General features: G+C 39.2%; 1 protein-coding gene across 1 annotated transcript in view; it reads left to right on the top strand.

Moving 5' to 3' along the window:
• Positions 1-26,785, top strand: part of IQCH (IQ motif containing H) — a 209,680-nt gene that overhangs the window by 3,771 nt on the left and 179,124 nt on the right. Inside the window, exons 2-4 of the mRNA XM_060003709.1 lie at positions 3,245-3,367; positions 4,819-4,910; positions 16,874-16,991. Of these exons, the coding sequence (XP_059859692.1) occupies positions 3,245-3,367; positions 4,819-4,910; positions 16,874-16,991 (333 nt within the window). The remainder of the gene's footprint in view (positions 1-3,244; positions 3,368-4,818; positions 4,911-16,873; positions 16,992-26,785) is intronic.

Raw genomic sequence — 26,785 nt, 5'->3', positions numbered from 1 at the left:
CAAGTCTTGCAATCAAATTAACTTTTTAATTAGTTTCGGAAATCATATTTCAAAAACCCAACAGCTGGGGCTTCCCTGGTGGCGCAGTGGTTGAGAGTCCGCCTGCCGATGTAGGGGACACGGGTTCGTGCCCCGGTCTGGGAAGATCCCACATGCTGCGGAGTGGCTGGGCCCGTGAGCCATGGCCACTGAGCCTGCGCGTCCAGAGCCTGTGCTCCACAACGGGAGAGGCCACAACAGTGAGAGGCCCGTGTACCGCAAAAAAAAAAAAACAAAAACAAAAAAAAAACCCAACAGCTGTATGTTAACCCCAACCTTGGAAATATTTGAGCTGATTGACAGCTTGATATTATCACTGTCTCTCTTATCAAACCCTCTGTCTGGTTTGCCAGGAGCGTACAACATAAAAATGAATGGGGAAGCAATGAGAATGACTCAGCCAAACTCTTATCTTTAGCAGAGATGAATAAAATGGAGTCATGAGGCTGCTTTTGACAAAACGGAGTCTTGTTGCCTGGCTCTTTTAAATTTTGTTGCCTGGCTCTTTTAAATTTTAAATTCTAGAGCAACTTTTGTCTGCATTGAATCTTTCAAGGGCTTCTTATTAAGTAGCCCTGTCCCCAGACTGTCAAAATAATAATCTTCCTCCAAGTGGGAAAAGTATGGAAAGCAATGCATTTGATGATCACAGAGATGATGGGTGACACGTAAAATTTCAGTATGGTAGATTGGATCTATTTGAAGAATGGAGATTTAGAACTTAATCTCTTTTTCTACCCAGGTCTGGTGAAACATTTCCTACAGTACTTGTCTCTATTGCAATTATACAAACAGATGTGCGGTTACTAAGAGGGGAGAAGAAATATCTGGCAAGGAAAGTAAAAAGCTCTTGAGAAAGAAAGAACAATTCAAATCAATGAACATTTACTAAGTGCCAGTTATATGCAAGGCGTTTCACTAGGTTTTACCATTCAAGAGAAGAGAATTAACATTGGTTCAGTGCCCTCCTATGTGGCTGGCCTTATACAAAGCACTTTATGTACTTTAACTCATTTTATTCTTGCCACTATTCTGAAAAGTAGCTATCTATCCCCATTTTACAGGTAAGAACACAAAGGCTCTAAAAAGCTAAGTAAATTTGCCCATCTCAGTTTAGTAAAGGAGGAAATAGAATTCTAGTTCATATCTGTCTGGTTCCAAAGCCTATATTCATTCATTTTCACACCCATTGTCTCATTTTCATTCTACAAGTAGAGTAATTCTTTTTTTTTTTCTTGGTAAGAACACTAGAGAAAATGTGGATGGTGTGCATGGACACTGTGTGAACAGTAATAGAACAAGGAATTATGTTCATTTGCCTTTTACCAAGTTATTACTATGTACCAGACCTATTACATATTATCTCACAACTCTATGAAGACATATAATTGTCCATACAAAGCAATGAAGAAATCAGACCTTCGGTTCCCTGATAAATAATCCAGTGTGTTTTTCACTCCCTCCAGCAGTTGACAGGCATAATTACAGAATGATACATGAAGCTACAAGTATTACAAATACTAGAGCTACAAGAAGGAAATTCAGTGCATTCAAAAGTCGAACAACAATAACGACAAAAAGTGTGGGCCTGGAAGTGGGCTTGCCCTTGAACTGCTTTTTTGTACTTCCAAATGTCTTTAGACAATAGATAATAAATCAGCTTGCAGCACTAATTTGGACACAACAGTCGAAAGAGGTACATCTTCATCCTTAGTGTGTACCAGCAAACAGTAGGTGTGTTCAGATTTCAATCTGTGAGCCCTGAAGGCTCTACATGATAATTTGTGCAGAGTACAAATGACCAGATGTGTCTGCCAGACTTTGATGCCTATCAGTGAAAAGATGCAAATCTTTTGATCTCTTGAATACTTGACTCCTTGGGAATGCTTGAGAGTAATCGATAGCATAGGCTGTATCAACGTGTAGGTCCAGTAATACTAACAGAGAAAAGGTAACTGTTTCAAAACGCCTTTAGCAACCCAATCTGCAGATTATTATTGGTGTGACTATCGCTGAAACAGGTGTTGGGTTCATAAATTTGCATAACAAAATGTTTCTCTTGTGGCAGCAGCCCATACAATAATTGGTGCCATCTGTATTTATCTGTGGAAGTTTGGTTTCTAATATGAATGCAGAGAATCTTGTGCTAATTTCATAATGCCTATTTTATTCTGAGGGTGCTTGACTTTGGAGAGATGTTCATCATTTCTAAGGAAAATACAAATTGAAGGAAAATGTTAAAGTAATGACATTATGTTGCTTTTTCTTCAAGGATTGTTTTCATTTCTGACTACATAAAACAAAATTAAGGCCACATCTACAGAACTGCTTCTTCAGAGCAGTAAGTGGGGAAGATCCAGCTAGAATGGAAAACCAGCAGGCCCTGTCCACATATTTGTAATTCTCTTTTGAAAGGCACTGCTTTCACTAGAACCTCTCTTTGCCGGAAGTGTTCTGTCTTCTTACCTCTCAACCAATTAGTAGAAATCAGAGTTTGGCACAAACTTCTTATTGTATCTGACACAACTGCTTTACCAACTGAGAAAGCAGAAGCCATTTGAGTTGGAGTTTTATCTTAGATCTGTTTCTAATGGGGGAAGGACAAATAGAAAATTGTATGAAAGCTTAGTTTTCCAAAATCTGAAAGACAGTGACTGGAGCCGTCTAACGAAGCACGTCTCAGAACCATAAGGACAGTCCTTTTCAATGATCACCATCTTTAAAATCAACTTTATTGTCTCTAGCAATTCAAGCAATTTGCAAACCTTTAAGATAAATAACTGTTTTAGGTGGACTATGTATGTATTCTTTTCTTTTTAAATTTGTTTATTTTATTTACTTTATTTTTGGCTGTGTTGGGTCTTCATTGCTGTGCACGGGCTTTCTCTAGTTGTGGCGAGTAAGGGCCACTCCTAGTTGCAGTGCACGGGCTACTCATTGCTGTGCCTTCTCTTGTTGCGGAGCGCGGGCTCTAGGCGCGCGGGGTTTAGTAGTTGTGACACGCGGGCTCAGTAGTTGTGGCTCGTGGGCTCTAGAGCACAGGCTCAGTAGTTGTGGTGCACGGGCTTAGTTGCTCCGCAGCATGTGGGATCTTCCCGGACCAGGGCTCGAACCTGTGTGCCCTGCATTGTCAGGTGGGTTCTTAACCACTACGCCACCAGGGAAGCCCTGTATTCTTTTATATTTTATATTCTTCTACCTCCAGGTCCAAGAAGAACTTTATCAATTAAAGGAGAAATTAACAAAATTCCCACATGAGGAAAAAGGCGAAACTCTTGACATTCAGAATCTTGAAACAGCAATCAAAAGGACTGAAATGGGGTTAAAAGTAAGTAGTGTTTTAGATATTAAATAAAATTCCAGAAGGAGACAAGGATTCCTCAAGAAGAAAAGAACTGTGCTTCTCACAGGCCCCATGTAATTCTGTAACAGAGGTGGGCCTCAGTTGGTCATCACCTTTCCCATGCTGTTCCTTTTTTATTTTTTTTTTATTTTTTATTTATTAATTAATTTATTTTTTGCGGTACGCGGGCCTCTCCCTGCTGTGGCCTCTCCGGTTGCGGAGCACAGGCTCCGGATGCACAGGCTCAGCGGCCATGGCTCACGGGCCCAGCTGCTCCGCGGCATGTAGGATCTTCCCGGACCGGGGCACGAACCTGTGCCCCTGCATCGGCAGGCAGACTCTCAACCACTGCGCCACCAGGGAAGCCCCTGCTCTTCCTTTTTTAAAAGGATGATTATTAACTGATTGATTGATTTACGTGCCACAAGAATGTCAGGCATTGATAATATATGATTATGCAGTGATAACCCCTAAAATGTGGTTTGATAAAAATCATTTAGAGTTTTAAAAACAACTCCTCAGTCCAACAATATGCCTGACAAAAAAAAGGATTCATACCAATACATTGCAGAGAGTTTCTATCAAATTCACCAGGATTCTAAAAAATAGTTTACTTTTCCCTAATAGCTTAAGTATTTTGAGATTAGTTATTTTTGAAATATTGTAACCTAGTATGTAACAATGGAAATAGAAAAGAAATACACCAATTTTGGAACAGAGAAATAAAGTAGATAGGGACTTCATCATTATTAGACGAATATAAGAGCATGGGAGAATCCAATCTTCAGACCAGGATAACATTCATATATAAAACAAGGATCTATTAGCACATGGGTCCAAATAAAGGCCATCTCCATCTTCCAGACCTCTGATGATCAGCGTCTCTGCTCTTGCTTCTGACTTTCACTCTACCATGTTATTAGCATCCCAGCTCAGCTCCTGAGGCTGAGAGGTGTGGTAGATTTTGTTGCCTCATCAGACTAGCATGCCATTGTCCTATATTACATGATGGTGAGAGGGCTGGACCCAGCTGGAGTCTTTGGGTTGGCCATTTAAAATAATCTGTTACCTAGAGGCCAAACGCTTTCCTCTGATGCTTGCCTGAAGTCCCCATAAGGGAAAGACATCACTCAATGTCAGGGTTGCCTAGCAAGTTTCCCCAGCTAGGTAGCAAACTGACTATTGTGTAGGTTCATTTGTGAAGAATGCTACAGGTCACTTAAGCTTTGAGTCTCAATTGTTTATGCTGCTTTTTGGGATAAAGTAATTTGGCCTTGAGTTGCCTAATGATACCTTAGCCTTGAAATAAACACCTAGCATGTTGTGCCTTTTGGCTTAATTACACCATTCCAAGAGTTAACCTAATGAAATGGAGTAAATTAGCTGAGGATCTCAAGTCCACTCTAATGGCCTAAACTTTAACTTTTCCGTAACAGATTCACATCGAGAAGTATTTAAATGTTGTACACCAACGTGTTTTAACAACTCCTATTGATGATATCTTATATTCTTCTCGCGCTTCCAAATGGTAAGTAAAATAGCCATTTTAGGGTCCAAAATAAGTACGATTGAAAAAAAAAAACTTTTCTCACACAGGTGAGATGACTGTAAAGACAAAACTCCTTGGCTTTGTTCGTATCCATTCTACTAATTTCAGTAGAAGTTTTGCATAAGAAGTTAATGACAAAATAGAACTACCATATGACCCAGCAATCCCACTACTGGGCATATACCCAGAGAAAACCATAATTCAAAAAACCACATGCACCCCAATGTTCATAGCAGCACTATTTACAATAGCCAGGACATGGAAGCAACCTAAACGTCCATTGACAGACGAATGGATAAAGAAGATGTGGTACACATATACAATGGAATATTACTCAGTCATAAAAAGGAATGAAACTGGGTCATTTGTAGAGATGTGGATGGACCTAGAGAGTGTCGTACAGAGTGAAGTAAGTCAGAAACAGAAAAACAAATATCGTATAATAATGCGTATATGTGGAATCTAGAAAAACGGTATAGAAGATCTCAGTTGCAAAGCAGAAATAGAGACACAGACGTAGAGAACAAATATATGGATACCAAGGGGGAAAGGGGTGGGGTGGGAGGAATTGGGAGACTGGGATTGACACAAATACATTACTGATACTATGTATAAAATGGACAACGGATGGGAACATGTTGTATACCACAGGGAACTCACCTAGTGCACTGTGGTAACCTAAATGGGAAGGAAGTCCAAAAGGGAGGGGATATCTGTATGTGTATGGCTGATTCATTTTGTTGGGCAGTGGAGGCTGAGGCAACCATACTCCCATAAAAATTAATTTTAAAAAAAAGAAGTTAATGGCAGAATTTGGACTTCAATAAAATTTATTCTCCATTACTTGTACTGCATTCTAGTGCTTGACACCATGACAATTGTTTCAGGGTCCTAGTTTTGGTGTTATATATATATATTTATTTTTAGTAAAGCATATCCAAAATTCAGCTCCTAAAGGAAATACTTTAAAACAAATCCATTTTTATGCTATTCAGGTTATGTGGGACTTTCTTTACAGTTTTTAGCCTGTCATACGTGCTTTACTGTAAAGATGATTTTGGTATCCAGGGTAAACAAAACAAAAATAATAAAACTTGCTTGAAATATTCATTATATAATACATCCTAAGAGATGATTTATTAAAATTAGAATTGAGTTAAAGAGAAATGACCTTTCCACACACTACTATATATAAAATAGATAACTAATAAGGACCTACTGTATAGCACAGGGAGATCTACTCAATACTCTGTAATGACCTTTATGGGAAAAGAATCTAAAAAAGAGTGGATGTATGTATAACTGATTCACTGTGCTGTACAGCAGAAACTAACACAACATTGTGAATCAACTATACTCCAATTAAAAAAAATAAAAATAAAAAAGAGAAATGACCTTTCCTTACTTTGGACCTTCTTACATCCAGGCTTCCTGAATTTGAGTGTATATAGATTAAAGTTTTGTACTCAGCTTAAAACCCCTGTGGCCCTATTTGCATCATACATGTATACCAAGCATAAGTGAATCATATCAGAGAGTGAGGTCAAGTTTCAGAGAGCACACATGGAAACATGGAAACCTGGAGATACAGCCACATCCCAAGCCTCAGGAGTGGGGCGCAGAGGCTTGGGTGTACACTCTGCCTGTCTCCCTTTCTCCCACATGAAGGTAGTACCACAGGCATCCATCATCCCTTGGCAGAGGCAAACCTTCCCTAGTCTGCCTAGTTTTTAGTCATTTACATCTTAGATTTTTAAATTTGGGAGTAACAATATGACCTGCAAATAGGTTAATATACATCATCTTTTGAAATAAACAATCTGTAGGGAAAATCATAAAAGGGATTCTTGGAGAAGAAAATATTGGAGGTTACTCTACCAACTTATATTGACTCAGCTCTAAATCAAGAGAGCCACACAGGGCAACGTGGGAGGCCTATTCAGATGGCAGCCAGGAGATCTGTAGTAGGTGGGGAGTGTGTAGCCAAAGGATGGAAGGTACAAACAGCAGTAAGAAAGCTCCAGGATGGAGGGGGTGGGGAAAGTACACAGGAGAAGAGATGTCTGTCACCAACTCTAATGAAAGTTCTCCTGTCCTGTCTCCAGCTTTCTCTTCGTCCTCTCATCTTGACAAAGAACAGAGAGTCTGGGCTGTAGATCTGCAAGCTATGATAACTGAAAAGAGCAAACTAGGTAGCAGAGAACCAAACAGAAAGATTCTGGCCAGAGACCTGTGCTTGTACAGTCCTTCTCCCTGGCCAAGGTGTACCCTTGCCCCTTTTAGGGTCTGGAAGAGTAAAGGAAGGTGTTAGTGGGGGCATTCAGCTGGCTCCCAGGAGTGGTCCTTGGATCCTTTCTTTCCTGTTCAATACAATAATACAGTCACCGGCCCTCTTACCAGGGAGATGGGAGCCTGGCAAGTTTGTAGGAGCCCTACGAGCCTGGGGGAGCAATTCAGTCATAGCTGTGGATTTGGGATGCTAAAGTGGCACAAAATTTGAAGATGAAATGAGGGGAGCCAAGGTCAAAACTGGAGAAGAGTCCAAACTGGGTTTTCAAAGTAAGCAGACCCAAGGCAGGCCCTGGGAGTGGAAGTGTGAGTCACAGGGCATGGCTCAGGGCAGAAGAGGAGAAGCAGCAGATGGAAATGGAAAACATGAGACCCAGGAGCTCAGGGCCGGTTGTCTGTGACTGTCATATTCCCAGGTAAAGATAGTCACACCTGGCTCTGCACTTGGGGCGGGGCACTGTCCAGAGACTGTCATGAATAGACTTTGCTTCAGAGTCTGCTGTGGCCTCCCAGGAGATTATATGCAAAGCAGGTTGCAGAACCCCGAATTTCTTCAGGTTCACATGCCTGGGAGGAGCAGGACTGACCAATTCATTGCATTTTTCTTCTGAGGTTCCATGACAAAGTCCTTAGGATACCCAAGTAAACAAGGAGTTTTTTCATGACTGACAGAATGACTCACTGAGAAACCGGTTGCTCACAACTGATCAGGAGGCCAAAGGGGGAGACTTAGTTTCATAAAAGTTTCAAGTTGGGACAGAAACTGGACCTGGCCTTGGATCCCACAAGGCTATCAGTCAAAGAATTTGGGTGTGAACCCATAAAATGTGCTTGCTTATTTGTAAATTATATACTTATTATCATAGAGAGTGAATTATCAACTAACAGCAACAGAAATGTTTCAATAATGAGATAAAGATGAACTAAACAGTTAAAAAATTTCTTTTACTTTATTAATAGCACAAAACTTCTTTCTCTTGTAAACAGGTTATTAATTATAATGTTTTGGTTTCTTAATCTTGTTAATCATGACAGCTTTATACTGGTTGTGGCTAATATCCCCAAAATACTCTACACTTAGCTGAGATTCAGCATTGATGCTGGTTGGATGTAAGCCCATATCTTAGTTAGTCTTCTGGATAATTTTTAAGTTTGGGGGGCTTGGGGAGGCTGACTCTTCATAAGTTTGATTGCTTGATCATCATTTTTACATTTTAATATGGCTGAAGAAAAGCTAGAAGTAAAAATGTAAGTTCTGCCATTTTCTTGTTTTTCACCAATGCTTGTTATCATTTTGTTTTGTTTTTGTTTTTGTTTTTTTGCTGCATGGCTTGTGGGGTCTTAGTTCCCCGACCAGGGATTGAACCCACGCCCTCTGGCAGTGAAAGCTCGGAGTCCTGACCACTGGATTGCCAGGGAATTCCCAATGCATGTCATCATTATCTTAAATACAGTGTGGCTTTTCGCAGGATTTTTTTTTAGGACACCTGTCCATTTTTCCAGGCTTAGTTTAGTTAAAACTAAATAATATAATCCACAAACCCACTTCATGAATAAACTGCAGTTCACTCTAATGCTCTGGAAAAACACATACAATGCTGACCCGCCTGTTCGTTCTTTTGTGGTTTGGAGCTTCCACTCTCAGGAGGTATCCAGAAGCGCAGGTGACATGACCACATGAGGGGTCCAGTGACGAACTGAGTATTAAATAGTAGTACAAAGTAACTTCTTATTTTTATTTTTTATTTTATGCATTTCTTATTATAGATAAATAGAAGTTCTTACACTCTCTTCACACGACGAATGGCCTTGTCTTATGTATCACCTGAGACGTGGGTACCCTATTTGAGAGACCACAGGTCTAGAGTGATGGTTCTTAAACTTGGGTTTACAGTCCTCTTTCCCTGGCTCCCAGATGGGGTCCTGGAATCTGCATTGTAACAAACACTCTGGGTAATCCTCATGCAGATCATTCGTGCTTGGGATCCTTGGGACAAGCATGACTCCCTGGAATCAGTATTCTTTTGGCCAAATAGAGGGCCTGCCTCTGTGTGATCAATAGCTTAGTCCTGGAAATTCCGCTACCCCATTGCTATGAAGGGCTAGAGTAAGCCTCTTGCACTAGGATTGAGCCAAGAGTGGGACCTGGCAATAAGGCTGGTAGGCTTGTCAATGTCTGCTTACACAGTGAGTCTGGTGGAGTGTCAGGGGCCAAACAACCATGGCAGCAACTCCTTCTGAGAGGACTGGCATATAATAAGGACTACAAATTCCTGTTGCTCCTTTGACAGTAGAGCACAGTTCCTATGAGTAACTGAGATTCAATGTTTTTCAGATACATGGGGCTTCATTCTATTACGGAAGCCCAGGAAATTGGGAGAGTCCACTCAAAATGAGTACTATTGCTGAATCCACCTTTAAAAATTATTTAGAAAAGATAAACAATAATGATCATCATTATCATGAATTTCATCATTATCATAACACTTGACACTTTACAAAGGACTTTTTTTAAACCTATGAGGTAGATTTTTTTTTTTTTTTTTTTGCAGTACGCAGGCCTCTCTCACTATTTTGGCCTCTCCCGTTGCGGAGCACAGGCTCCGGACGCACAGGCTCAGCGGCCATGACTCACGGGCCCAGCCGCTCCGCGGCATGTGGGATCTTCCCGGACTGGGGCACAAACCCATGTCCCCTGCATCGGCAGGCGGACTCTCAACCACTGTGCCGCCAGGGAAGCCCTACCCTTTCCTTTTAAAGCTATGCAAACTGAGGTTCACACCAGTGTTCCAGGTCACACAGGTCATCAACAGTGAGGTCCACATACTACCCAAAGCAATCTACAGATTTAATGTGATTCCTACCAAATTACCCACGATATTTTTCACAGAAATAGAACAAATAATCCTAAGATTCATATGGAACCATAAAAGACCCAGAGTCGCCAAAGCAACCCTGAAGAAAAAGAACAAAGCAGGAGGCATAACCCTCCCAAACTTCAGACAATACTGCAAAGCTACAGTAATCAATATCAGTGTGGCATTGGCACAAAAACAGACATACGGATCAATGGAACAGAACAGAGGGTCCAGAAATAAACCCACACACCTACAGTCAATTAATCTTCAACAAAAGAGGCAAGACAGTCTCTTGGGAAAAAGACAGTTTCTTCAGCAAGTGGTGCTGGGAAAGCTGGACAGCTGCATGTAAATCAATGAAGTTAGAGCTCACCCTCACACCATACACAAAATTCATCTTAAAATGGCTTAAAGACTTAAACATAAGACATGACACCATAAAACTCCTAGGAGAGAACATGGGCAAAACATTCTCTGACGTAAATCATACCAATGTTCTCTTAGGTCTGTCTCCCAAGGCAATAGAAATAAAAACAAAAATAAATAAATGGGACCTAATCAAACTTACAAGCTTTCGCACAGCAAAGAAAACCATACACAAAATGAAAAGACAACCTACAGGATGGCAGAAAATATTTGCAAATGATGTGACCAACAGGGGCTTAATTTCCAAAATATACAAATAGCTCATACAACTAAACAACAAAAAAACAAACAACCCTATCCCAAAATGGGCAGAAGACCTAAACAGACATTTCTCCAAAGAAGACATAAAGATGGCCAATAGGCACATGAAAAGATGCTCGACATCGCTAATTATCAGAGAAATGCAAATCAAAACTACAGTGAGGTACCACATCACACCAGTCAGAATGGCCATCATTAAAAACTCTACAAATAACAAATGCTGGAGAGGATGTGGAGAAAAGGGTACACTCCTACACTGTTGGTGCAGCCACTGTGTAAAACAGTATGGAGGTTCCTCAGAAAACTAAAAATAGAATTACCACATGATGCAGCAATCTCACTTCTGGGCATATATCTGGACAAAACTATACTTCAAAAAGATACATTCACGCTTATGTTCATAGCAGCACTATTCACAATAGCCAAGACACAGAAACAACCTAAATGTCCACTGACAGATGAATGGATAAAGAAGATGTGGTACATATATACAATGGAATACTACTGAGCCATAAAAAAAGAACAAAATAATGCCATTTGCAGCAAGATGGATGGACCTAGAGATTATCATACTAAGTAAGCCAGAAAGAGAAAGACAAATACCATATATCATTACTCATATGTGGAATCTAAAATATGACACAAATGAACATATCTATGAAACAGAAACAGAATCACGGACATAGAGAAGAGACTGGTGTTTGCCAAGGGGAAGGGGGTTGGGGGAGGGATGGAGTGGGAGATTGGGATTAGCAGATGTAACCTTTTATATATGGAATGGATAAACAACAAGGTTCTACTGTATAGCACAGAGAACTATATTCAATACCCTATGATAAACCATAATGGAAAAGGATATTTTAAAAAAAGACTGTATATATATGTATAACTGAATCACTTTGCTATATAGCAGTAATTAACACTGTAAATCAACTATACTTCAATAAAAAAATTAAAAAACAAACAGAACAGCGAGGACCAGATTGAAGTCCAGTCAAGTGTCTGCAAGTATCCTCTCCTACACCATAGCTACCTGAAAACCAGGAAGGCTAATTTTCACAGGGGATGGTTTTCCTTTTTCCCAAGTATTGCTCAAGAAAATATCTGGTAGTTTTGTCTAACAGAGACAAAACCCAATAGATACACAAAGTGATGATAATGGATGCAGCAATGCAAGATTTTCCTAGCAGTCATTGAGAAAACAATGATAAGGACATTATCAAAAGTGGTATATTTTCTCCAAAGAGCTCAAAGTGCTTTTGTATTGTTTTCAAAATAGGTTTCATTATTATCCCTACTTCGGCAATGAGTCTTCTTCTATGTCAAAGTGTGAGTCTTCCTCTTATCATTGCTGGCTTGCACAGATTTTATTGCTTGAGATATCTGCTCACACTGTTCTTAATGACCACGCTTTGCTTATTGACACTAGGAGGGTGACTACCATCTGTACCAACACCATCAGAACTGCACAGAAATCTTCATTCTATATTCTGTGATGCTAGTGTTTTGAGGGGAAAAAAAAAACAAGAACAAAGCAGATAATCATGAGAAACAGTGAGAAGGAAAGAAGAAGTTTCTGTTAAATGATGAGTATAGATTAGAAGGTACATTTTCACTCAGTTATTGAAGCCCCCTTGGAGCCAATCTCTTCTGGGTTGTTACAAAGCAGTACACAAATCCTCCTTATACAGAATATGACTACCTCCTAGTTACAGAGAGAGACAAAGCACAGGTTGTTAACATTTGGTCATCTAGGTGAAGGGTATTTGGATGCTCACTATTCTTTCAATTTTTCTATGGGTTTGAAATTTTTTGAAACAAAAAATAAAATTTTTAAAAGCATCATAAAGTTTAGAAATAACAATAAATTGGAAAACATTTCCAACACACATGATATAAAAATTGCTAATATTCTTAAATACAAAGTGCTCTCGCTGATAATAATAATAATAAAAACCCTTGACATAGACAAAAGGACATCAATAGAATACTCACAGAGCTAGAAATGCAAACAGCCAGTAAATAGGTGAAAAATATTTAATCTCACTGGTAAACAAGAATTAAATTATATATTACTGTTTTTCTTAACAAGTTAGCAAAACATGTCATTTAAAACACCCTAATACTCAGTGCTGATGAGGGGGCCGAAAGATGGGTGTACTTTTATACTACTGGTGGGAGGTATAAGTTGTCACAAAGTTCTTAAAGGAGGTTTTTCAAAGTATGTGAGAAGATTTTTTAAATTGTTATTTTTTAATTTGGTAGTTTGTATCTTAGGAATTTATCCTAGAATATAAGGAGAGATACGCATGGATCTCTGTATAAGTTTGTTCATTTCAGTGTTACATTTAGTAGCAATAAACTTGGAAATACCTTAAATGTTAACAGTAACAATGATTAAATCTGCAACACATCTGTGTATTATATAGCTATTAAAACCAATATTGTCCAAGACATTTTCATGACATGGAAAAATTCTCACAGCATATGTTGAGGGGAAAAAGGGGGGATGCAAAATTGTATCTCAATTCAAATTCACTTTTAAAAAAACATAAATTTATTTATTTATTTTTGGCTGCATTGGGTCTTCGTTGCTGCACACGGGCTTTTCTCTAGTTGTGGTGAGCAGGGGCTACTCTTCGTTGTGGTGCACGGGCTTCACATTGCAGTGGCTTCTCTTGTTGTGGAGCACGGGCTCTAGGCACTTGGGCTTCAGTAGTTGTGGCATGTGGGCTCAGTAGTTGTGGCTCTCGGGCTCTAGAGCGCAGGCTCAGTAGTTGTGGCGCACACAGGGCAGGTTGATTTGTTAGTTGTTCCGCGGCATGTGGGATCTTCCTGGACCAGGGCTCGAAACAGTGTCCCCTGCACTGGCAGGCAGATTCTTAACCACTACGCCACCAGGGAAGTCCCCAAATTCACTTCTAAATACATAAATACAGAGGTAAAAGGATTTGTAAGAAATACACTAAGAGAGTTTCACTTCTAGGAAGATGGTATAGAAATACTTTCCCCTATTCCTTCTGATAAATACAATTAAAACCCCTGGATGTTATATATAAAACAAACTTAAGAAGACTCTGAAAGGTGGAGAGTAGGGGAGGACATGATGGTGAGGTCCCTGGATTCTCCGCTTGCCTCATCTATCCCATATCTGACCTATTTTATTTTCATTTCCTCTGAAGAAGTTCTCTTAACATTTCTTGCAAGACAAGTCGCTGGTGACCAATTCTCTTAGTGTTTGTTTGAGAACATCTTTATTTCTTCTTCGCTTTTGAAGATAATTTCGCTGGATACAGAATTACAGGTTGGCGGGTTTTTTCTTTCCACACTTCAAATATTTTACCTCACTCTCTTCTTGCTTGCGTGGTTTATGAAGAGAAGTTTGATATAATTCTTATCCTTGTTCTTCTGTAAGTTTTTTCCGCAGTCTTCAAGATTTTCTCTTTGTCCTTGGTTTTCCATAGTTTGAATATGATTTGTCTAGGTGTGTGTTTTTTGGTATTTATCCTCCCTAGTATTCTCTGAGCTTCCTGGGTGTATGGTTTAGCATCTGTCATTAATTTTGGAAAACTCTTAGCCATTATTACTCAAATATTTCTTCTGCTCCTTGCTCTCTTCTTTTTCTGATATTCTCAACATGGGTATGTTACACTGTTTATAGTTGTCCCACAGTTCCTGAACATTCTGTTCTGCTTTGTTAATTCTTTTTCTCCTTGCATTTCATTTTTGGAGTTTATATTGACATTTCTTTAAGCTCACTGATTCTTTCCTTGGCCATGCCCAGTCTGTTAATAAGACCATCAAAGGCATCCTTCATTTCTGACAATATTTTTTATTTCTAACATTTCCTTTTGATTCTTTTTGGAGCTTCAACCTCTCTGCTTACATTACCCATCTGTTCTTGTATATTGTCCACTTTTTCCCATTAGTGTCTTTAGCATTTTTTTTTTTTTTTTTTTTTTTTTTTTTTTTTTTTTAGCATCTTAATCATAGTTATTTTTAATTCCTGGTCTGATAATTCCAAAATCTCTGTCATATCTGAATCTGATTCTAATGCTTGCTTTGTCTCCTCAGACTGTTTTTTTCTTGCCTTTTAGCATGGCTTGTCATTTTTTGTTGGAAGCTGGACATGATGTATTAGGTAATAGGAACTGAGGTAGGTAGGCATTTAGTGTGAAGTAAGTAGGGCTTTATCTGGCCAGGTGTTATGCCATGTTTACTGTCTGCTGTAACTGTAGATGTCTGAGGCTTCAATTTCCCCAGCTATCTTTGTTTTTGTCCCCCCTATTGCTTTGGGTTTCCCTAGAAACTCCTTCCTAAATAGAATCTGAGACTTGCAGTTCTTTCACCTGTAATCCTCTGTATGCAGAGGCTCTGTGGCTGTAGTATGTGTTGGGGGGAAACGTGCAATAATCCTGTGACTAGGTCTCATTCTTTTGGAGGGTCTGTGTCCCTGTTACCATCACATGTTTTTCTCAGCATTTCCCCCCCTTAGGTGAGACAGGAAGACTAGAGGGAGCTGGAGTTAGCTAATTGCCCTTCTTCAGGTCAGATAAGGCTTTGATAAAATAGTTTTCCCTGAGACCTAGCTTTCATTATAGAGAACAGAACAAAGAACAGAACTTGGAGTATTCTCTTCCTCTTTCCCTGCTGGAAGCAGGGGGGGATTTTTCTCTGATCTTCACAGAGAAAACAAGGTGGGGCTCCTAGAGGTAAAACTCATGGAAGTATGGGTCATCTGCCATCCTAAGACTTGGCCCCTCAGAGTTTTTAACTCTCAAGGGAATCCACACTGAGCCTCCAGAAATTTGTTGACTAGAATTTAAGTGCTCTTCCCAGCACTGGCTCCAGCAACAGGTTTCTGCTCTTGGGCTTTATCCACCTCTTTCTCCAGTTTTGAAGGCAGCAGTTTTCCCTGTGATCTCAATTCTTTGATGTATCTAAGAAGAGTTGTTTTTCTGATTCTTCAGCTTTCTTGCTGAGGATTGGAGTGAAACTTCCAAGCTCTTTACATGTTGGAATGAAACCAGAGTCCATAAATTGCTTTTTAATGGTAATTTTACAAAAGTGGGCATCACAATAGAATCAAGAAAGTGAGTCATTTGTTGTTGAGTTTAATTGACCTTAATTATGTTGACCATCTTAAAGAACTGGAACCTGCTTTAAAATTAAGACCTACATTACACACATATACACATTCTTACAACTTTATTTTGTTTGCACATTGTTATCCCATGGAACTCCTCACTGCTTAACAAGACCTTTAACCACCTTTGATCCTTAAGTCTCTGCAATTATATGAAATAGCAGAAGTTTAAAGAGTATAATGATGGGGACTTCCCTGGTGGTGCAGCAGTTAAGAATCTGCCTGCCAATGGGTTCAACATGGGTTCGAGCCCTGGTCCGGGAAGATCTCACATGCCATGGAGCAACTAAGCCCGTGCACCACAACTACTGAGACTGCGCTCTAGAGCCCAGGAGCCACAACTACTGAGCCCGCGTGTCACAACTACTGAAGCCCGCATGCCTAGAGTCCGTGCTCTGCCACAGAGAAGCCACCGCAATGAGAAGCACACACACCGCAAGGAAGAGTAGCCCCCACTCGCCCCAACTAGAGAAAGCCCTCACGCAGCATCGAAGACCCAATGCAGCCAAAAATAAATAAATTTATGAAAAAAATTTAAAAAATAAATGAAATAAATGAAAAATATAAGGATGAACTGCTTAGGGATCAGCATTTTGAATATATTTAACATTGGCTATATTGTGACTTAATTTTATTTAACAAAATACAGCATATTGTATTTTTTAATTGAGAAATATTTTATAGAGTAGTAATTCTGTCAATTATGCATCATATAAACTCAGCCAGAGATAGAGCTTTTTATTCATGCTATAATGGTCATTATCAGGCTAGGAAGTTCTTATGCTTAATAAACAACTGCAGTTTTATAGTGGTAAAAATGCTAAAGTTGGTCAAATTTATTGTAATTACCAATAGAATATTTCCTATAAAATGTAATTTAACTAGGAAGCATTGTTTTTAAGTTACAATTTGTGAAGCTTTTATGATAGCAAATTTGACTTTAATTTTTTTTTTAAACTTAGGTTGCTTCCAGCTGTAATTGATCAGAAATCATTTATTTTCCCTCTGGAATCTGAGGGGAAACTTTGGCAACCCCCAAGACAGCACAGTTCACTTCCACATGCCTTTCCAAGAGTAAAGGTAGGAAGAGAGAAATCCATAGAGACAGAAAGTGGATTGGTGGTTGCCAGAGGCTGGAAAGAGGAGGGGGGGAGAGTGGGGAATGATGTCTAATGCTTGTCAAGTGTCTTTGGGGGAGGATGAAATATTCTGGAATTAAATAGTGGTGATGGCTGCACAACTCTGTGAATCTACTAAACACTATTGAATTATACACTTTGAAAGGGCGAAATTAAAGTTTATGAATTATATCTCCATAAAGCTGTTAGAAAAGAATTTTTTTTTTTCAAGAGCAAAGGTGGGAAATTGTGTTCTAAATGAGAAAACATGCCATTGTTGTTTCAGATATGTTCACAGCATGGTCAATTTCTATGACAAAAGAGCTTTCTTTGAAGTTAAGTTTCCAGGCGGCAAGGAATAGAGCCCAAGAGGTTTCTGGCTTTTGGTTATTCTTTCAATTTGATTGCTGTTTCCTCCCTGACTCCCCCAAAGTGGTAACAGTTCACCTCTTCTGGGTACCAGATGCTATTTTCAGTGCTTTGGGAACATTAACTTGTTTAACCTTCAGAATAATCCTAGAAGGAGATGTTATTATTATCTTCATTTTATTGATGAAGAAGCCAAGATGCAGAAATGTTAAATAAGTTGCCCAAGAGAACACAGCTAGTGTCAGAGCCAGGATCATGAACCCAGAAATGTAGGGATCCAGGGCTGTGCTCTTAACCACCGTGATACCCTTTTTCAAGTAATAGCTTTATTGAGATACAATTTATATACCATAAAATTCACCCTTTTAAGAGGTTTTTGGTATATTCACAGAGTTGTGCCACCATCACATGGTACCCTTTTTACAATTGTTTGTATTACTTCTAGGTACTTTGGTAGGAAGCATCTTTGCTGTGGACCTCTTTGTTGCAAGCATTTCCACCACAAGCATTTTTGCCACATAACTAATTGGCCATAAGGCAATTTTGCTATAAGAGATAAAATAACAAAAAACAAAAGAGGGACATTAACAAGGACATAAAGAAGCATGAGAAATGAATAACAAAATTTAAATGACTTTTTTGCAAAATACAAAATATTTGAATACATTTAAAATGTGGGTAGATCATGGCACTACTGTACAAATGACCAATTTTATTTTGTGGGTTTTACCTAAGCACTGGTCTTTCAAGTCTTTCATTCATAGTATTGTATACATATTTTTGTTTGTTTGTTGACTCGTCTCCTTGTTTGGCATTGTGCTTTTTCTTTTTCACTGACATTTCGTCCGTCATTAAGAGAGGTATCAGTTTCCAAATACTAGGGTGCGTGTTTGTACCTGAGCTTTGCGTTGCCCTGTGAAAGCCGCTAAGCTGTGTTCTATTCTTGGCATATTTGTTACATGTCCGCTGATAGATGTTCCAAAGTTCTGTGCGAAACCTGGCTTCAACTCTGCACCTTCAAGGCCTTCAGTCTCTTTCTCTTTCCAGGTAGTGTGCTTCAAAATAAGAAACCAGCTCTTGGGGCAAATCATCATCAATCAGCCTGATAAAGCCATCAATAATGACTAATGCATTTCAACCAGTGGAAACTGTCAAATCAAAAACTGTCAGCCAGTTATTTTATCTTTCATGGCAGAATTGCCTTATGGCCAATTAGTTATGCAGCAAGGATGTTTGCAGCAAAAATGCTTACAGCAAAGATGTGTACAGCAAAGATGCTTATGATGAGAATACCTTGTATCTTCCTTTATTACATTTGCCAAAATTTGTAACTAGATGTTGTTATATGATTTTTTAAAAAATGCCTGACTTCCCACTAGATTATAAGCTTAATGAGGGCAGGATCCATGTCAGTTTGTCCATTGCAATGTAATGCCAGGTTACTCTCGACAAATGTTTGTTGAATGAATAAATGAAACCGCCACAGTGACTTCGAATGGTGTGCTCATCCCCATATAAAATATTAATCCAGGATCTTCTGCACTCTCAAAGCAGCCCACTCCTACCTTTGTCACTGTACTTGTCACATTGGGTTCCTTCAGCCACTATCTGTGGAGTACTTCCTGTGTGCCAAGGACTGTTAGAGGCACCCTGGGATGAACAATTCAGACCAGGTCCCCCCACTCTCACAGAGCTTACATTCTAGGGGAGTGGAGATAGACCATCAATAAGAAAATACCAGGTAATAATAAAGGCTCTCACGAAAAACAGAAACAAAAACAGAGTACTGTTATAAAGGGAGCTTAAACTTCTCATCTTCCTTACTATTAAGACTCTGCTTTCATTAAATGTTTACTTTGCCAAGAATCTCAGGAGGGCCAGAGTTAGTCCATAAGCGGAAGATTAGAGATCTCCAGGTTGTAAAGACAATGAAATAAAATATATGAGATTAGGACTATTTTAGAACACATAGTTGCTATTATTATTCCAGGGAAAAAAAAAAAAAAACTGTGGCCAGAAATTTATTTTCCCAAAAGAGTTCTGAATCCTGGCAAATGATTATAAAGATAAGGGATCTTATGTGCCCCGTGTTCTTTTAAATACTGCGAGCAGGGGTGAGCTTCATTTAGAAAGGGGCATGGACTGTTTCCCACCCTGACTTTACCTTCAGGGCCTGGATCCCTATTGTTGTTTTATATCTAATATCAGTGACATCTGCTTAAAAATGCATAACTGCTGACACAAAGATAGCCCTAATTTTGCGCTGTAAAGCCAATGACAAACAGTGCTGTTTTGCCAGCTGTTCTATAAGCCTACTACACCAACTTCAAAGCTTGTATTATTGAGTAGCTGTGAAATCCAGCTGGGATATTACCACCTCTAATTGCCCACCGCCAACCTTTTAAACTAGGTAAACCCCAGTTGCTACTTTAAGCTCTTTCTCCAAAGTGAAGAAATTGTTTTTGGAATTCCATTTCACACCAAAAAACTAAAATGACAAATCACCTGGAGTTTCTCAGTTGTAATTAAGAATCACAATAAAGAATTGTTTATCAATTTCTCTTACATTTGAAAAAGCCATATTCTGATGGCTTTTCTTTATGATATAAAGAAAAGACTGGAGCTAAGGCTCCAAATCAACACCAGCCCAATCCTTCTTTTAGGCACCTTGGACGATAGGCGCACATGTACTCATAACAGTCAAGGAGAGGGTTTGAAATAACAAACGAAATAGAAAAGAAGGAGGGAGGAAGAGGAGAAAAACTTTATAGGCCAAGAGAGTGTTTGATTTTCTTGTTGTGTTCGGCAAGCTAAGTCTGAAGGCAATTTCAAATAGAAGTTCCTAAACAGTTTAAATGCAAGGACCTACTCAGAAGCATGATACAATTTGTATGTTTGCGGAGCAGGGAAAAAAAACACATCTCATTGCTTGAGAGTTATTTTCCAAATGAATTCCATAAGATGGATGCTTTATCCCTCAAAACAAATATAAAAATATATATTGTGATCTGATACAATACAGCAATGTGCAAGATCTGTGTCTAAGATGGGAAGAATCTTTAATTTTGTGAATATGGATCTCACTGAGAAAGTGATTTTCAAAATTTGATAAAAACTAAAGTTTTGAGGATTTTTGCCATTATGAGGAAAAACGTGATGAGAGATAAAAGACAGAAAATGTCAGGGCAAGTAAGGGTTGCTTTACAGATTTTCACTGTGAGTTATATCTCACTTAATATTGGATGGGAAAAATTTGCTGGTGAAATAGCAGGTGGATTTTACAGAATAAAGTGGGGAGAAGAGAATGCCTACAAGTAACCAAAAAGCACTGTGATCTCTGTCTTCTCATTAGAATATAAGCTCCATGAGAGCAGAAACTTTTAAAAACAATTTTTCCCTTTCTGTGGTTTCTTAAAACCTTCTTAGTATGAAAATATTCAAATAAGCCAAAAATAGTGTATGAATAACTATTTCTCCTTCACCTAGATTTAACAATTGTTAACCTTTACCAGTTTTGCTTCATCTATTTTTTATTGAAATGTTTTAAAATACAGACATATAGACATTTCACCCCTTAATGCTTCAACGTGTGTCTTTAAAAATGAACACATTCCTACTTAGCCACAATACCATTATCACACCATTATAACATTACCATTATAACAATACTTCCTGAATGTAATAAATACTCAGGTCATATTCAGATTTCCATTATCCTCCAAACGGCTTTTACTGGTCTTTTGTCCAAACTTGGATCTGCTAAGATTTATACATTGTGTTTGATTATTTTATTTCTTAAGTCTCTATTAATCTAAAGCAGAGAGACTCTGTTTAGTTCATTACTGTAACCAGTGCCTAGACAGTGCCCAGCCTGGAGGAGGCTCTCAATAGATGGCAACATGATGGTCAGAAGGATGAGTTCACATCCCGGTTCTCTAGCACTTTGGCAAGTCATTTAACCTCTCTGTGCCTCAGTTCCTCATCTGCAAAATGGGCTCTATGACACCCTGTTGTAAGGATAAATGAGTTAACATACGTGCATGTTTGTAACAGTGCCCCATGCATGGTGAGTGCTATGTAAGTGTTCATTCTTCTTCTTATTTGTTGATGAATACTGGTCAACCTCACTTATGTACCTGATATGTATCAGGCAGTATTTTAGGCGTCTGCCAAATTTCTCTACTCTCATGGGGCTTACATTCTAGTTGGGGTAAGGTAGTTGTCAGGAAAACAGAAAACAGTCTGAAAAGTAAACATAGAGTATGTTAGTTGATGAGAGAAAAGTTAGGTTAGGAACATAGGGAGTGTTGGGATGATCTCGCTTGGAAGGTGACACTTGAACAGAAATCTGATGGATATGGGGAAGCAAGTCATTTGGCAAATAATTGGGGAAAGAGTATTCTAGGCAGAGAAGACAGAACCTGAGAAGACCCTGAATTAGGAGTGTGAACAGCAAGGAAGCTAGAGGGGAATGTGCAAGGGGGAGAGAAGTAGGAACAGGGATAGGGACCAGATCTTGCAGACCATTGTAAGGACTGCGGAGATCTGAGTGAGATGGGAGGCTTTTCACCAGGGGACCAATCGGATATGATTTGCAATTGACAAGAATCACTCTGGCTGCCAGGCGGAGAATATGATATAGAAAGGCAAGGGTGGAAGCAGGAAGACCATTCAGGAGCCTGTGTTAGCCATGATGATGAAATCATATCTCACCCTCACAACATTTCTGAAGGAAGGAATTATTGTTATCCCCATCTGACAGACGAGCATATCAAGGATGAGAGATGATAGTAACTTAAAACTAAGAAATAGGAGAACTGGGATTCAGACTCAGCTCTGTTTAACTTCAGAGTCCTGGCTTTTCCTCACCACTGTTAAAAATACGAAAACCTGAGCTCCCTCCCTGTGTTTGCCACAGGGAAATTTACAACTGGGGGAAAAAAAGAAAGCAGCTGAATAAATTCCTGATTTTTTCCACAAAAGTTCCTAACCATCCCCAGAATTATCCTCGGATATGTCCCTCTAAACTTGCCCAAAGAAACTTCTCAATGCAATGCTCCTGATAAAAGTGACCTTTTCCATTTCTGATTTGTTGCAGTGATACTAATATGGCAATTGTGAAGCCACATTAGAATTATTTGTAATACACTATTATACTCTATCATATGCAATGCTGTTTTACTGTAATTGGTTACCATTCAATTAGTTTATATATATAAAGAGGTTTATACTTTACAGTATAACTTACGGCTAGTGGAACAGGTGATTAAACATGGTATTTGGGGTTATTTCTATAAAAAATGGGCATCAAAAATAGGCCCTTAGCAGGACAGGAATAAAGATGCAGACGTAGGGAATGGACTCGAGGACAGAGGGAGATCAGCTCGGTGCTTTGTGACCACCTAGAGGGGTGGGATAGGGAGGGTGGGAGGGAGACACAAGAGGGAGGAGATATGGGGATATATGTAGATGCATAGCTGATTCACTTTGATATACAGCAGAAACTAACACACCATTGTAAAGCAATTATACTCCAATAAAGAGGTATAAAAAAAAATAGGCCCTTAGGACTATATTTTCTAATAACATTGTTTCTATGAGAAGAGTCAATTAGCTACATATTTATGACTTAGAGCATCTTCTCCAGAAACATAAGCTATTTACTACAACTGCAAAGCACACTCAAAATTTATTATATGGTATTCCATGGTTCAATAACATTTCAAAGATGGCATCCCAAATTTCTCCTGCCTCTCTCCCTGGCTTACCAGGGGATGCTAACTTCTGGGCATTCAGGGAGCCCTCATTCCCTGGCCACCAACACATGAGAGTAGCTTGTAGCAAAAGAAGGGAGGTCACGGAATTAGCAACTGGCCCATGTGCCATAAAAACAGGACAGAATGTCACCTTTGGCACACACTACTGCTATAAGCTGATGACAGTGTCTCCATGGCATATTGTAAGAATGACACAAACATAGTAAAACTAAAAAATGTCTTTCCTCACTGGTGTGCTGTTTCATTTCTTCAAATATTTTGATTTTAATGCTACTATGTGCTAGGTGCTGGAATGCAAATTTCAGTGCTGTAGGTGCTCACAGTCTGTAGACAGGCATTCTACAGACAGAGTGGTGAGTGCAATATTAGAGGTTTGGCAAAAGTACTCTGGTAGGGCCAGGGGGATATGCCAAATGCCTGGGCTTTGTTGTAACCAGTAAGTACATCATCTCTAAAATCTGTTTCAACCACAGCAGTCTCTGACCTCTATGTCCTAGTCTGCCAGCTCACATAGTACATTCTTCCAACACTTCTTCGCTTCAGTAAGCACCTTCAATCCACTGACCTCTCATTATTTCACTATTTATCACTTTTATCTTATTGTACTTGCTTCCTTAGCTAGGGTAGAGTGCATGATTGTGGCAGAAATTTTTAGTTCCCTACCCAGTATCCATTCCCTCATCTGCATTACCATAAACTGTGATTTTGTTCAGGATGGCATCATGCCAGGTGGAATAAGGGTCCTCATTTCTGAGCCTTCCTTGCAGCTAAGTATGACCATGTGTCCCAATTCTGTCCAGTGAGTACTGAGCAGCAGTCTCCTGGGGTTGGTTCTAGGGGATATTTTGCTTTCCAGATGAAAGGATATAGTAACAACTGGCATGTCCCTTCTCCCATTTCCTCCTTCTTTCTCCCCTGAACACAGACATGACAACTGAAGTTGCAGCAAGCATATTGCAACCACAAGGTGACAAGTGTAGGGACAAAGGGCAATATTCTGAGGATGGTTAGGACAGAAAGGGGGAAAGGGACTGGGCCCCAATGGCGTTCATGAGCAGCTGATTTGTAGCTAGATATATGGGTGCCCAACATAAAGACTACATTTCCCAGCATCCCTTGCAGTTGGACATAGCTATATGACCAAGTAGTACTGGCTAATGAAATGTTAGGGGTGGGTATTGGGGGAAGTTTTCTGGAAACTGCCTTAAAAGATAGCTGACTTGTGCTCTTTGATATTTTTCTTCCCCTTTCTCTATTCTGCTGCCTGGAATGGGGCTGTGTTGGCTGGAACTCTAGCAGCCATCTTAGACCAAGAGGAAGAAGCCCATATATTAGGGATAGCAGAATATTAAGCTGGAAGGAGCCTGGTCCCTAGTAACTTCCTGGATTTCCAAACCAACCCTGACTAACCTATCTCTGGACTTCATATACATAAGAACAATAAATTCTGTCTTACTGAAGTAATATTCTTCCAATTTTCAGTCACATACAGCAAACAGTCTTATTCTCATTACCGTTATCCTTCTCATTACCAAATTTAATTTTTCTATGTCTGAATTTATGGGGGTTTTTTTTTCTTTAACTGGAGGTGAGATACGTATTTCAATTAGTGATCAGAAGTTCAATCATTCTGAAGGTCATGCAGAGGATGGACTGGAGGTAAGGAGACTCATTGTAGGGGCCATTACAGAGGTCCGTGTAATAATCAATGAGGGCACAGATCAAAGCAGTGCCTGTGGGGATTAGAGAGGAAGTAAAGGATAGATAGATCCTGATATATAGGAAGTTAAATCAAGAGTGTATCAACAAACATTTCGTTGTAATGGGACAGCATGTTATGATGGAAAGAGGCTCTTGAAGTCAGAGACATCAATACAATCCTGTCTCTCCACTTTTGGATTATATGACCTTGAGAAGTCCCTTAGCCATTTGTCCTCATTAGTAAAGTAGCGATAATATATGCTCCCTCTTCCCATTTTAAGGGCTATAGGACAGCACTTGGATTATGACAAGCCCCGCATATTATGGTGCCAAGTACAAAATAGAGGCTGAATAAATGTTAGCTCTCTCCCCCAACCTTCCTCTTGTTCTACAATTCAACTACAGGAATCAGAACATAGGACAGGCACATCGGAATGGAATTAAAGTCTTAAGGTTTTGTTAACCTGAGGCAGCTGGGCTTTTTAGAAGCAGCTTGGGGTTAAGTGATGCTGTGATTGTTGATCCCCTAGCCTAGCAGGGAGGTAAGAGGGAATATCATAAAGCATAGAATGTTAGAATTCAAATAATAAATTAATGAATAATTAAATTTTAACTACACTTTAATTTTAAATATAACTTGTTATTATGAAAATTTACCTTTGAATGGACACAAAAACAAAATGAAATCCATGTAACCATCACCCAACTTTAACAGTTGCCTTAATTTTACCATTCTTATTTCATCTATTCCCTCCACTTTTCTCAGTGAAGTCTTTTAAAGCAAATCCCAGACATCATGTCATTTTACCTTTAAACACTTCAGATAATGACTTAAAAAAAACAAGAACTATTATCTCATCTAACAAATTTAACAATGCATTAACACTGTATAATTCTCAGTCCATGTTCAGTCTTCCCCAATTGTTTTAAAACTATTCTTCTCTTGTTTGTTTGAATCAGGATGTAAACAATGTCCACACATTGCATTTGTGGTTTTTTGTTGTTGTTTATTTTTTAAAATTGAAGTATAGTTGATGTACAATATAAGTTACAGGTGTACTATAGTGATTCTCAATTTTTAAAGGTTATAGTCCCCATGTTGTACAATATCACACGTTACATTTGTATCTCATTTTATCTATAGCAGTTTCCCTCATTTAAAAAAATGTCACTTATACACAACATTGTAAATCAACTGTACTTCAATTTTTTTTTTAATGTCACTTATTAAAGAAACCAGGTCATTTGTCATACAGGTTCTCCACCCCCTTAGTCTGGATTGGCTGATTGCAATCTCATGGTGTCATTTTACACATTCCTCTGTCCCTAGTATTTCTTGTAAACTAGTAGTTTTATCTAGAAGCTTGATCAGATTCAGGTGACATCTTTTTGTTGGGAATACTTCACAGGTGGTGTGGTGTACTTCCTTTTATAGCATATCAGGAGGCAATTTCTTCTCTCTCTTTTAATGATGTTATTAAGATTGATCAGTGAGTCTGAGAATTACCAGTTTCATCTATCCTATATAAGTTCCCCACAACTGGGCTTCCCTGGTGGCGCTGTGGTTAAGAAACCACCTGCCAGTGCAGGGGACGCAGGTTCAAGCCCTGGTCCGGGAAGATTCCACATGCTGTGGAGCAACTGGTCCCATGTGCCACAACTACTAAGCCTGTGCTCTGGAGCCCACGAGCCACAACTACTGAGCCTGCTATGTCACAACTACTGAGGCCCATGTGCCTAGAGCCCGTGCTCCACAACAGGACAGGCCACCACAATGAGAAGCCCGCACACCGCAACAAAGAGTGGCCCCTACTCACCACAACTAGAGAAAGCCCACGCACAGCAGCAAAGACCCAGTGTAGCCAAAAATAAACAAATTAATTAATTAATTAAAATAATAATAGTAAAA

The sequence above is a fragment of the Delphinus delphis genome, chromosome 2 (assembly GCF_949987515.2).
Source record: "Delphinus delphis chromosome 2, mDelDel1.2, whole genome shotgun sequence".
Taxonomy (NCBI): Eukaryota; Metazoa; Chordata; class Mammalia; order Artiodactyla; family Delphinidae; genus Delphinus; species Delphinus delphis.
The sequence above is the reverse complement of the archived record's forward strand: the minus strand, read 5'-3'. Positions and strand labels throughout refer to the sequence as shown.